Source organism: Anopheles darlingi, chromosome X, assembly GCF_943734745.1.
Source record: "Anopheles darlingi chromosome X, idAnoDarlMG_H_01, whole genome shotgun sequence".
Taxonomy (NCBI): Eukaryota; Metazoa; Arthropoda; class Insecta; order Diptera; family Culicidae; genus Anopheles; species Anopheles darlingi.
In genome coordinates, this window is record NC_064873.1 from 10,042,918 (window position 1) to 10,055,417 (window position 12,500).

Sequence of the window (12,500 nt, forward strand, 5' to 3'; positions counted from 1 at the left end):
TAAGCAAACCTTGCAAAAACCAATACGATTTATGAAAGAAAAATGGCTCTTCTCGTTTCTTGGCAGTTGTTTCATATTCCCGCACTTACAGCATCAGGAGTCAGTCTATCTGTTATAATAGTTATTGAATGTCATTTTGCGGAATAGTAAAAATGCCTGTATCTGCTCATGTGATTCATACCATGTGAAGCAACCTGCCGTGCATATCGTTAAAGAAAATTTTATTATCGTTGATATCTTTACTAAACATCGATATCTGAAATTTGGATCGATCTTAAGCACATCTTACCCTTGCATAAAGTTAACTAGGTGTATGTTAGATTGGGAGGTAGCAGGGCTACGGGTTGCATCGGCAGGTTGAGGTAGCATTTTGCTCGGCAGATATTTTAATGCATACGGTTAAGTGTTATGAATGTTAGAAGCTTTGAAATGATAATTATGAAAACTTCATAAAGTTTCCTTTAGTTACTCTTCCCACTCTTTTTCATCTACGCCTTCCATGCTGTCTTGTTCGAGAGTTTTATTCACAGGCATTCGTGCACTGACGGCGTTCTTTATCTGAAACGACAATTATCGTAATATATTATAAACTCTTAATTTGCGACAATGAGACTAATGTTTGGAAAAGCTGAGATACCTCCTCTTTCACTTGCTCTGCAGACTTTACTGGCGATTTTGCATAACCATACGGCGTTTCGGATGATTCAATTTTCTTCAAATTCTGAGCAGCCGGGTTGTTTAAAGATGACACTGGGAAATCGATTAATGACAATTATTTCAATTATATAATTTTTATACAATTCTTCGTAAAATTATAAGAAATTTGTTTAAGCTTACATGCATCCATTCCAACAGGCTGTAGACTTTTTCGCGCTGGTTCAACATCTTTGCCGGCAAACCATTCTTCTGCTGTGATAGTCGCTTCCCACAATACCTTGGTGGGCGGGAAAAGATCATCTTGGAACAAATCTGATTTAATCCGGGGAACTGTAAAGCTTAGCGCTTCTACTGTGCCATTAGTAAGCCTTTGCGCTTTTGCAAACTCAACTGAGGCAACGTCGCAGTTATTCTTTGTCAAAAAGCTTAATCCTTGGGTCATTGATGCGCAACGGTGATGCGATAAGGGACAGATGAATGGTGTCTCATCTGTTATTTCAAAACAGTAAATCCGAACATCACCTTTTCCAGTAGCAAATAAAGTTGAGCTGTCTTCGTCATAAAAAGGCATTAAGATAGCAGGCGAAACGTCTAAACCTACCATTCCCACAGGAATGTTAAGGTCTGTGGATTTATACACGTAAATCTGACGTTCCGAGACTCTGTGGATATTTAAAAAAAGTTATAAAAAAAAGTTCATCGAAATCCTCGCACGTTTCATACTTGTCAAATCCAGTCACTACCAAATATTCGTCTTCTAGTGCCCATACAATACGAGCTCCGCGTGTGCCAACTGGTCCCGTACCTTCTCTGATTGGTTCCTCATTCTTTCGTGGCTCAAAAATCCGAATACGTGTATCTTTAGCGATAGTAGCGCCATACTTCCCACACTGACTCCAGGAGAAACATAGAATTTGATCTGTATGGCCTCGCAGACAATATTTTTCTACCATCTCGGTCAAATCCCATATTTTCATATACAAATCGCTGCTTATTGTAAGTAGCACATTTTTGGCAAGAGGATGAAAACGAATAATATTAATTTTATCCGTATGCGCAACTAATTCGGCAGCAGGTTCATTAGTTGGCTCAATCAGTCCGCCATCAGGGATCAGCCAAAGTTTCACAGACCCATCGTCACAAGCAACAGCCAGTCTTTTCGCATCAAATGGATCCCATTGAAAATCCATTATATTTTGTTTGTTAACCAGTGTCGCCATTACTCCATCGGGAAGACGTCCAGGTTTATTCAACTCTAGTACAGCAATTTTCCCACCAGCGCCTGCTATCGGCACTGCAACGCGTTCAGCATTTGCATGAAATCCATCGCATTCTCCCGGAATTTGCCGACTGAGATTTCGTATGTTTTCAATATTGGTTCCTCTCTGTCCTGGTGTACCTTTTAAGTGGCGGAACTTCGAAACTCTACCAAAAACTGTAGAAGTACGCTTTGACACGGTTGTATTGTTTTGAATGGACTGTGCAATGTTGCTTCGTTTGTTCGTATCCGTAACATTCTCTTTTGTGAGATCACTCCTGTTGCGTAGGAAATCAATGTTAGGAAGAGATATAACATCTGGATCATCAGTGACTTTTTGCTCTCCCCTTACTTTTAAAGACTCGCGCCGTCTGCAAGAACAATAAAATGAGGGGAAAAATTGGACCATGCTTCTTTCTGCTCATTCGTTAAATTTTCAATATTGGGTCAAAATGTACCTTACCTTAAAAGTGTAGGTGAGCCATGCTTGTCTTCCTGTACACTTTGAGATCTACCTTCATACATTCGACGTCTTTCGGCAATACTGGTTCTTTGAGAACTTTGACGATCAAATTCGCCTTTTTCCTCAACTGTAACATCAAATTGATCAACGGATTCCGCAGAAATGTTTTTCTCGTAATTCTGTGGAAAAAAAATCAATGAAAATTTAGATACAATATGGAAATAGACAGAACAAAAGATAAATTAAACCAATTTGACCTTTTCGTTTCTATCAATCTGTAGATATTTTTTCAGATCCAGGGAGTATGCGTGAAAACATAAGTTGGTTGTATTATAATATTTTTATGTTTTACAAAATCAGCAGAAATATTTGCTACGTTGTACTTCACTACGACGATCAAACAGTTACCTTTCTTAACTCGGCAGTTGATATAACAGACGTATCTTCTACATAATCATAATTTCTTTCATGGCCGTGCTCAACCTCATCGGTGAATTTGATCCCATCAAGACATAGGTTCTCTTCATTCTGTTCACCGTTTGCATCTTGGCTTTGGTCGACAATCGCCGGATTAGCCGCATCCTTATCTGGCATTTCCGAACACGGAGCTTGAGGAACGTTGAAAACTTTATCGAAAGAAAATTCCCCATGCGTATTGGAGCCGCTGAACGGTTTCGGTCCAAGACGTGGCTAGAGAAGAAACAGTTTGCATTTAGTATACATGATATAATGAACAAATACGATTAAAACTTAATTATAAAATATGTTAAAAACGAACGTCCTCCAAGATGCACATAAATTTTAACATTCATTGGAAAATAGGAAAAGTAAAAATATACTTTAAAACAGAAAATTAAAAATATTATACTACATTAAAAATACTTAAGAGCTGTATAAAATATCAACTGAATCAAATAATAAATCATATACTTGGTACAGATAGTTTCAAACAATGTTTAACCTTATATGAAGCTGTAGTAGTTCTAGGTCTTGCTATAGGTCTAGGTGCTGCTATATTACAGGCATCTTCCGTCGTTCCTGAGAGCAACTCTGAAACAGAATTATTTCTTGACGTTCTTGGTAATGGTTTCGGTGGACTGGTATCTTCTGGTTTTTCCGTTTCAGTATTCAAAGTATCTGTTGCCGCGTGCGTTACATCTTTGTGCTTCGATTGGTGGATTCCGTTGTCCATGTGGATTTCGTCCGTGTTAGCATTTTTGTTAGACTTGGTTCCTTTGAGCAATGTGAGTTCTTTAAATTTTTGTTCAAATTCACATTTCTCTGTGTGTGATTGTTGTTCCATTTGCTTAATTTTATCTTTAATTGTTACAAAGCTAGGTTGCTCAATAATATCCTTTCCAGTGTTAACCACAGAACATGGGTAAGAAGGTTTGCTACTACGTGTTTTGTTCGCTATATTGTTTACTACTTCATTGAGTGGTCCTCGCATGATCTTGGCAGAAATGATTCGTACAGTAGCAATAAATTTGAAAAATAAAAATGGGAAATATTGATTAATTTAATGTGAAGTATTATTTGTCATGGAGTCTACAAATATAGAGAATAATTAATGTATTTTTAACACAGAAAAAAACAATGTCTGTTACTGTCTATATCAATAGAAATCTATTGATAATGTAAAAAAAAGAGTATCTAAATAAGTTATTGAACAAGAACGGGGTATTTTTTATCGTTAGTATTGCCATATGAAGTATAACTGTTATATTACTGTTACTTACAATGATAGGTGCATCACCTAATTCGCGTTTTGCCGGATCGAGACTTATTTTCGGTACGTTTGCATCGATTCCGTTTATCCATTGGGTAGCAGAAAGCTCGCTTTTATACCCATTTGTATCTGGGAATAAGTCGCTATGGAAGTCGCGATAGCTCTATTGAGGAATCATGAAATTATTTTAATTAAAATAATAATATATTCACCATGCCTTGTTAATCAATTGAGATTACCTTTCTCGGCACCTGATACATGATTGGTATCACAGAATTGGAAGTTAATTGTATAATACGATTGACTTCTCCTTCCATGACTTTGAGAGCTCGTTTTGGTACAAGACAAGCTCCCTTTGTCTGTTCTCCGGAATGGCGAATACCTTCTATCAAGAATGGATCTTTGTCGATCACCTCTAAGTAATTGATCGTGGTATCACCTTTTCCACATAGGAACAGCATATTGGTATCAGGATCAAACAGCGGCATTAGAACACCAGTTGAGCAATCTAATTCAAGAGTTTTTTCGGGAGTTGATATATTGCGAATGTCACGAATTATAACCTGACGTAGACGAGATGCGTCAAAGCCGGTTGTAAGCACACGATTCTGATCGCCTAGCCAGACAATTCGGGAATCCTTGATACTTTGATGGCTATCTGCCACCATTACTATCGGTGATTGAGCTCGTGGATCTAAAACACGAACCATCTTATCTTTGCAGCTTGTAGCACATATTTTTCCATCTTGTTTCCAACCAAGAGATTGAATAACTTCAGGATGTTCGTTGTTAGCTGTTCCCGATAAAAAAAAACATGAAAAAAAAATAATTACCTCACTCTTGATTCATTATTTCAAAAATTTCATAGACCTTACAGAATGCTTCCTGTTGGTTGGTTAAATCCCACAAGCTGACACACCCTATCGCGGTAGCAAAAAGCAAGCAGTCTGCGGTGGGATGAAAACCTACAGTTTCCACACGTCGTTGTTTAGTGGAAAAGCAGCATTCCGGATTGGAAATAGATTGCTCTAACCCTTTTTCAGGTATGTGCCATACTTTTACGAGGCAATCCTGCGATCCAGTAGCTAGAAGACCGTCATGAAACGACGAGAAGTCCATGTATGTCACCGTATCCGAATGAGCTTGCAGTAGAGGCATAATTTTGCTCTTTCTCCCACAATCGTCGATTGGAAGTACTGCAAGGCTTGATCCAGCATGCTCCCAATTGAACGCAATGAATGCTGCAGACGCTGCGATGTTATTACCATAGGTTTGGTATGAACCTACACAGATATCTCTTATGCAAGCTTCTGGCTTCGGGACCATCGGTGTAGCGTTCTTATACTTCGATGCTTTAAATCTCCAGGCCATGATTAATTCACCGTTGTTAGCGAAAGGTTTTCAACGTTCTAGTTCTTCTCGTTTCAACTGGATTGGTATTAATAAGAAAAAATGGAGTATTATAGAAAATGAAATAAAAAGAATCTTCGTTCTACATGAAATTATAAACTAATTCAAATTAAAGCTAAAGAAACATACCCAAACTAAAGAAACATACCTTTAGTCATATTATTAATATTGTTTAATGAACGGTTAACAATATCTGTATCTGATATCAAGAACCAGATATTCGGGTGTTTTGAGGTTAAAAACTGAGCATACGTCATAAATAAAATATAAATGAATGGCAAAATACGCCACTTATTAATAGTTTTAAAATCAATTCATGAATTAGACTAAGCCCATTATGAGGCCAAATTTCAAATGATAGGAAAGATAAAGAAGTTGTTTACTAAGCGTCAAGGAAGATTATTTTCAGGCAGAAAACCGAGACATTTATTTCTATCAAATTGTTTAGCCATTCGCACACATACTAGCACAAAACATGCGCGCGCTTCAAACAATCTTATGGCATGATCTGTATGGCATTCTATTCTGATGGTAACGAAAAAAATGGGGTGAATAAACCAAGCACCCTACAAAACAAAGACACCTACAATAGGTGAGGGAAAATTATGAGAGATATAAGAAAAGGTATTTTAAAAATGTTTAGAGCCAAGCATTTTTGTGCAGTGAATATTTCGATTTGACATTTTATTTCATTACTCATAAAGAAGATAAGGAAAGAGAACTCAATGTTTCGCTACTTTAGAGTCTTGCGCTGACAACGCGATAAAGAATTTCAAAATAATCATTAAAAGGAGTTGCTATATTAAGTAGAAAGTAAGACCGGGACATATGCCTAGGTTGCTGTGCTTGGAAGGGTTACTGTGATTGAAACCGGCACCAGCACCGGCACAAATGAAAACCAAACTGTACATACCCGATTCCGTAGCCGATGATTGGTGAATTCACAGGATTTTCAAAATATGACACTGGTCGGGTACGGTTTTCAGTGCTTGGAACGCTTCACCCGAGGGATAAAGCCGGATGTTATTTCTTGATTGCTGAATATTAACAGGTTACGGATAGGAAAATATATTGTATCGAACACTTATCAGTTAATATCGTTTCTTATTATGCGAATGAAGAAGACACTCGTCAAACACCAACCAAGACGACGACTCACATCCAATAGTCAAGTCCAATCCAACATTCGAGTTTCAGTCATGACAACTCCATCCAATATTCGAGTCCCATTCCTTCCAACATTCAAGTCGCATTCTACATTCGAGTCTGGAAGTTCATAGGGAAGGAGGAATGTTTGTTATGTGAGTGAGAGAGATGAGTAAGGTGTTGTCATCCCGATCTCAACCCCAATTCAGATCGGAAATTTAAAATAATGTAACTTTATGAACAACTTTCTGCATTTTATTCATCATTCATACTTTTTCCATTCCATTACTCTCCACATACTTTTTCAAACAATCAACCTTACAATGACCAAAAGATAATCATCGATGTGTCGATTAGTGAACGTATGGTATTACGTACGTATGGCTTATAGTTAGCCGAGCTGGATTTGAGAAAAAAAGATGTTGAGCTGTGGAATGAATGAGTTTGTTCAAGGATTTAAGATACAATTGACAATTTCTAACTAATGTGTTTATAAGCAGAAGGCATTAGTTGCACATCATTGAATATTTTCATTGACTCCCTTATATAAAATATTCACAAGTTTCAGATCAAACATGATTAGATGAATATTATACACTAGACATTTGACTGTACAATATTGGAAGCAAACAACACGGTCATTTCACTTACTCAGAGAGTAACGTAAACATTGTTTATTCTTAAAGTACTCGTTTTAAGTAGCTACTGTTTTTTTTTATCCACACCATTAGCATTTTCGTTGCTCTGTAAATGCTTTGTGGAATCTCCCAAGGAAGAACTTTTCCTAGAAAAACGACAAACGCCATCCTTGCAGTCTAATTGATAGGTCGCCTCGTCGGAAGATGTTTGTTTGTTGTCAGGTGCGGTTTTTTTCTCCCAGGGGTTCCAGTATTTTAATAGAATCGGTTGAACTAGTTTGTGCCAAATATAAAGTAGAACGGGAATTATGAAACATGGAACACAAACCATATCGAAACCTTTTCCGATCAGAGTCACGAGGAAGCTAAGACCACTTAATAAATTTTCCGTCCGTTCTTGTTTGGCTTTTTGCTTTTTCTTCGTTCACAGCACCCCATTGACAATCGCCAACTCGGTGGATACGGCCACTGCTCAAAATGATTCAGCGTGTGACTTTTTTTCACAGAGACAAACATTTATCAAATTAAGATATTAGGAAAGGGGATAGGGGATGGAAAACAGTTAATAAAATTAAAATTGAAAATTTATAGTGCAAAATCAGCCCCCCGCCCTTTGTTAAATGCTTAATAAGCGTTTTATAATTTGGTCCTGTGAAAAAGAGCACACACATTTGCTAGGAAAGCTGTTTTCGGCTTCAGCTCCTCGATGCGCAACTCCTTGACTTGGCCATCTGGGCTTAAACGTCGCTCGATCGACTGGCAAGACTGGCCAACTAAACATTGAAATTAGCCCTACTTCTGATTGCATTTCTACAGCCAACAGTGTTGAAAATCCCAGGAAGAAAACTTTCTATTTCGTGATGACGGTATCGTATACTCATAAATTTACAGCTAGCTTTTATGCGGAATAATATAGTATTTGTTATAATTTTGTTTTTTGTATGTCTTGTGTGAGTGTTTATGTTTGTCTTGTTTTGTAACATTCAATAAAATAAGCTTTTTTACATCCAAAATACAGCATCACCAAGGCCAGGTAGGCATGATTTCTATTTCTCCTTAGCTAATGAGATGGCTAATTGCTAATAATGTGTTTAATATAATTCCATTTTCAATCGCCAACGATTTTATTACTGAGAGCTCTTCTTTTGTCAATTTAGGCAATGTTTGCGAGGGTAACATTCTACCCTTCTCTCTTCTACAACGTTTTGATGGAAAAAATTACATCTCGGAATTGGTATGACCGAATAGACGAAAATGTCATACTAGGAGCACTGCCGTTTCGTTCGATGGCACAGGAGCTCGCGCGTAAAGAAAATATAAAAGCCGTAGTATCAATGAATGAAGATTACGAGCTATGGGCATTCTCCAATGATAAAGAGAAATGGGCGAAATTAGGAGTTGAATTCTTACAACTTGAAACAACTGATATTTTTGAAGCGCCCTGTCAAGAGAAGTTATGGAGAGGAGTAAATTTTATGAATCGGTTTCTACCAAAAGCAGATAAACTCCCAGGCATGTCGCAAATCGAAAGTTGTAACGAAGTTCCAGGAACAATCTATGTTCATTGTAAAGCTGGCAGGACAAGAAGTGCTACATTAGTGGGATGTTACTTGATAATGGTAATACATTTCTGCATAACAAATAAATTACATTTATTAATCTTAACTATTTCTTTTAGAAGCACGGCTGGAGCCCAGAACGAGCAGTAGATCACATGCGCGAATGCAGACCTCACATTTTGCTTCGAAGCAAACAATGGGAAGCACTACGAATATTCCATGAGGCAAAATCATCTTCCAAACACTAGCCATGTATTTAATACATTATAAAGTGAAATTGTATAGGATTGGTATGAGGTGCAACTGTTTATTATTTCCTATATCAAGCAATCCGGGAAAGGTGTGGTATTGATTACACAACTAATTATCCTCAAATTTGAATTTCGTTATACTTCATTTGTGTAATAAATACATTCTATGATTTCATGATCTATTGTCGTTATATTTCAATACATTATCATTTTCATTCTTTGGATTTGGCTGCCCAAATTCGTGTTACGCAGCCAGCTATTCCGACATCGTTGTAATTAAAGTAGAACAGACCTCCCAATGTGGCCGCAGAGACGAGTAGTAGTAAACCATGGGCCAATTTCGGGACAGTTGTGCCAAAAAGAATAGGCCGCACGTAATCTGTTACAATTGCTTCCAGACCCCTAAAAGTACATAAAAAATATGGATAAAGCAAATCAACACATTAAGATTTACCAATTTACTTACCAATGCTGATGCATAACAACACTGACTGCTATCAGTGTGTCTCCAGTAAAGGAGGGAAACATAATTCCAAAGGGAATCACGCCAAGGAGGCCAGCTGATAAAACTCTTTCAGCGTTCCACAGAGTAACATGGTTTCCAGCGCTAGCGTTTCGGGAAGAAGACAAAGCAAACCTCCGTACATGCGGTGAACATACTTGAGATTTACCAAGAGTCGAAAAGGATGCCAATAGAATATTGGGCTTTCCTCCTATTCCAGCTGCAACAAATCTTGCCAAAGCCATCTAAGGAAGACATTATGTAACAGGTATGTATTGAAAATCTGCGATTTCGTCGCAAAGCGGCCTCCAGCTACTCACTTGAAGCTGCTTCTGCAAGTAGCAATGTAGCTAGAGAACTTAATTTCTCGCTCTTAGTGTTCCGATGGCTAACCAGTCAACAATTAGAAAGCTATCGTAGAAGTGCAATTTTATCCATGCGTATTAACCTTCCTCCCGTGCAACATTCGCAACAGAAAAACAACACGCTCGATATTTTTCGAGCAAGTGCTCGAATCGCACGATGTTATAAATCTCGAGCAGATTCTCACCTCTCTCACTCTTTCGTAAGGCGCTAGAACGAGATACAAATTCCAATTTCGATGCCAGATGTGTGAATGTGCTCCCCGTTAGACACCCCCGTTTAACAGGCCTGCTCCAGAACTCAAGCAACCCATTTTCACCCAATTTCACCAAACTCACCAAACATTCTTTCTCGCTCTAAAAATCCCAGTGCTATAAAATTACTCTTCAAAATTCAGACCAGACTTTTCGATTCAAAAGCGCTGCGACTTCGATTGTGAGCGAGTAATGAACCAGTGGTGCCAACAAGTTAATTAAAGACAACGTTACAATACTAAACTCAATGTTTTGTTTGAATATGTAGCTTACTATAATGCGTATCTGCAAATGATGCAGGCTTTATGAAGTTCATATTCAGCTTATATAAAGTAATAGAAATGTTACCACTTTCATTTAACATTCATTAAAAAAAATCATTTAACCGTCTGTTCTTCCCATTCCAATGGCGCATTTGACTTCTTTCATTTCAAGTGCATCTATTAAACCTCTTTTGATACATAAAAATTACTAAAAAGCTGAATAACTTCATAAAGGCTCTATCAACATCTTCAGCAGGTGACTTGAAATTCTCGATTTTCAAACTTTCACAAGTTAGAAATGAGCTAAAATAAGGTAGTTTTATTTTAGTATCATCAGATCAGGTAACGCTTGTTATTTAGTTACTGCACTAAGAAATATTGACCTGTCCTTGAGCAAATGTGACGCCAATGTTCTTTGTTCAATCATTATTTTGTTAGGTACCTCTCAGCTGTAACAGCCCATAAAATGTACTTTATAAAACAAGCATCAAATCATTTTGAAGTACATACAGCTATGAACAATAGCGGATTCAATACAATAGTGCATCATAACATGTAACATCTTTCATACGATATCGTTAAACACTTTTTAAGCTACGTATAAGTTAATAATTTGAATTATTATATTGAAAAAAAAAGGTTTTTGTAGGACGTTTATTCTAGTTTCACAGTCGTATCGTCATCTAACTAAACAATAGCTGTGTAAAAATTGAAGCTATAACTCGATTTGTTACGCTGCATTTAATTTTTTGGGGAAACCTTTTTTAGATTTCCTGTTTCTGAAGAGACAAACATAAACAATCATAAATCATATTACTTTTGTAAAACAGAATCTATCCTCTTTTTATCAAAAACTGAGTGCGGTCATCACTGTGAAAAGCATTGCACGCATTTATTTAAGTTTAATATTAATTCAGTTTCAGTAATTAGTTAATCAAATGATGAAAGTATGTTTGAATTATTTATATTAATTTATCTTTAAACATAGTAATTATTATATTTTTGTGATCATTACGTATTAGGCAACCATGATCAAACCTAATGGCTGTCGAAAACAAGTTCATACCAATTTCATACATACCAATAAAAATGTAATTTCTTACGAGCGTTAATTATGTACTGATCGTCTATAATGCTCGTATTATTTGCTATACATGTTTGTTAGGATAATACATCCAATCGTAGCCATTATGATTTCATATGGTTTGAGTACATGTCGCATCTTGAAGTGTACATATTATCCATATAATAACTAATATGTATTTAGGAAGTCTTCTTGTTCATTATGTTGATTGTTTCCAATAAAGAGTTTGAATGATAATTATTGTGATTCATAGAAACAAACTGCATCAAAAAAGAGTTATACAACAATCAAAGCAGAATATATTCTTACATTTTAAAAGCCTTGGGTTTGTGCGATTGGATCAGTTTTGATTTTTATTAATCGTTTTCCTCATTTAACTTAATAATGCATTTTCGGATCACCGCATGACAAATTAAGCAGATTGAATGGTGAAGAAAAATAAAAACCAACATAAAGATGAGAAGAAAAATACAATAAACGATGTGGCCTCCTTTTGAATAAAAACAAACAGGGGCAATAGTTCCAGGGGTTTTGCCCGCCTTTTCAAATGGCGCGAGTAAATGTTTTTTTTTTGTATTGTTCGGTTAGCAAACCAACAATGAGCATGTTCCATTCCGAAACTATAAACTTAATTCGAGTACCGCATCACAAAGCGGAATCCCTACCTCTCGACATTTCCACTCAGGTAACGAAAAGAATGGGAAAAGAAATAGACGGTTCTGCAGGAAGGCTGTAATGAGAACAATTAAATATAATTATAATGAATCACTTTAGCTTTTCTTCGGTTAGTTTGAAAAAAAAATTAATGTATTTCGGTGTTTTCAGGAAATAAAATCATTTTTGTACAGATTTTTACAGCAATCAAAATGATCTGCAGTTATCTCCAAAAAAGACCATAAAAATTATATTGAATGGTAGTATAA

At 36.6% G+C, this 12,500-nt stretch overlaps 3 protein-coding genes across 9 annotated transcripts in view; 1 reads left to right on the plus strand and 2 right to left on the minus strand.

Annotated features, from left to right (window-relative positions):
* LOC125953256 (coronin-7) overlaps positions 1 to 6,677 on the minus strand; it is a 7,775-nt gene extending 1,098 nt beyond the window's left edge. Inside the window, exons 1-12 of one of the 5 annotated variants that reach the window (XM_049682727.1) lie at positions 6,431 to 6,677; positions 4,983 to 5,535; positions 4,347 to 4,900; positions 4,118 to 4,270; positions 3,340 to 3,831; positions 2,787 to 3,068; positions 2,636 to 2,653; positions 2,379 to 2,557; positions 1,381 to 2,193; positions 838 to 1,319; positions 638 to 750; positions 1 to 558 (exon numbers count right to left, since the gene is read on the minus strand). The exon at positions 1 to 558 is cut by the window's left edge and continues 1,098 nt beyond it. In XM_049682727.1, coding sequence (XP_049538684.1) covers positions 466 to 558; positions 638 to 750; positions 838 to 1,319; positions 1,381 to 2,193; positions 2,379 to 2,557; positions 2,636 to 2,653; positions 2,787 to 3,068; positions 3,340 to 3,831; positions 4,118 to 4,270; positions 4,347 to 4,900; positions 4,983 to 5,478 — 3,675 coding nt within the window. In that variant the 5' untranslated portion in view covers positions 5,479 to 5,535; positions 6,431 to 6,677 and the 3' untranslated portion in view covers positions 1 to 465. Of the gene's footprint in view, positions 559 to 637; positions 751 to 837; positions 1,320 to 1,380; positions 2,287 to 2,378; positions 2,558 to 2,635; positions 2,654 to 2,786; positions 3,069 to 3,339; positions 3,832 to 4,117; positions 4,271 to 4,346; positions 4,901 to 4,982; positions 5,536 to 6,430 lie in introns of all 5 variants that reach the window. The other 4 variants (XM_049682712.1, XM_049682736.1, XM_049682719.1 and 1 more) reach the window with 4 other exon arrangements.
* Positions 6,678 to 8,032: 1,355 nt separating this feature from the next.
* LOC125957409 (phosphatidylglycerophosphatase and protein-tyrosine phosphatase 1) lies at positions 8,033 to 9,286 on the plus strand. Of its 3 annotated transcripts, none has more exons than XM_049690100.1 (4): positions 8,034 to 8,167; positions 8,320 to 8,334; positions 8,459 to 8,920; positions 8,980 to 9,286. In XM_049690100.1, the coding sequence occupies exons 1-4, from the start codon at positions 8,162 to 8,164 to the stop codon at positions 9,106 to 9,108; spliced, it is 612 nt and encodes a 203-aa protein (XP_049546057.1). In that variant the 5' UTR covers positions 8,034 to 8,161; the 3' UTR covers positions 9,109 to 9,286. The 3 variants fall into 3 exon arrangements, with proteins under 3 accessions (XP_049546066.1, XP_049546057.1, XP_049546049.1); XM_049690092.1 differs by having other exon boundaries at positions 8,035 to 8,251; XM_049690109.1 differs by lacking the exon at positions 8,320 to 8,334 and having other exon boundaries at positions 8,033 to 8,167.
* LOC125957429 (succinate dehydrogenase [ubiquinone] cytochrome b small subunit, mitochondrial) lies at positions 9,147 to 10,097 on the minus strand. The gene is made up of 3 exons (XM_049690121.1): positions 9,934 to 10,097; positions 9,578 to 9,858; positions 9,147 to 9,513 (listed from the first exon to the last, which is right to left on the minus strand). Exons 2-3 carry the CDS (start codon positions 9,856 to 9,858, stop codon positions 9,324 to 9,326), a joined length of 471 nt encoding a protein of 156 aa, XP_049546078.1. The 5' UTR covers positions 9,934 to 10,097; the 3' UTR covers positions 9,147 to 9,323.
* Positions 10,098 to 12,500: the final 2,403 nt, after the last annotated feature.

Excerpts from the sequence above, each read along its gene's own strand:
- LOC125957409 (XM_049690092.1), top strand. Across the intron at positions 8,921-8,979 it reads TGGGATGTTACTTGATAATG|AAGCACGGCTGGAGCCCAGA; the intron begins GTAATACATTTC and ends TATTTCTTTTAG.
- LOC125957429 (XM_049690121.1), bottom strand. The coding sequence starts at position 9,858 with ATGGCTTTGGCAAGATTTGTTGCAGCTGGAATAGGAGGAAAGCCCAAT. Across the intron at positions 9,514-9,577 it reads GTTGTTATGCATCAGCATTG|GGGTCTGGAAGCAATTGTAA; the intron begins GTAAGTAAATTG and ends ATGTACTTTTAG.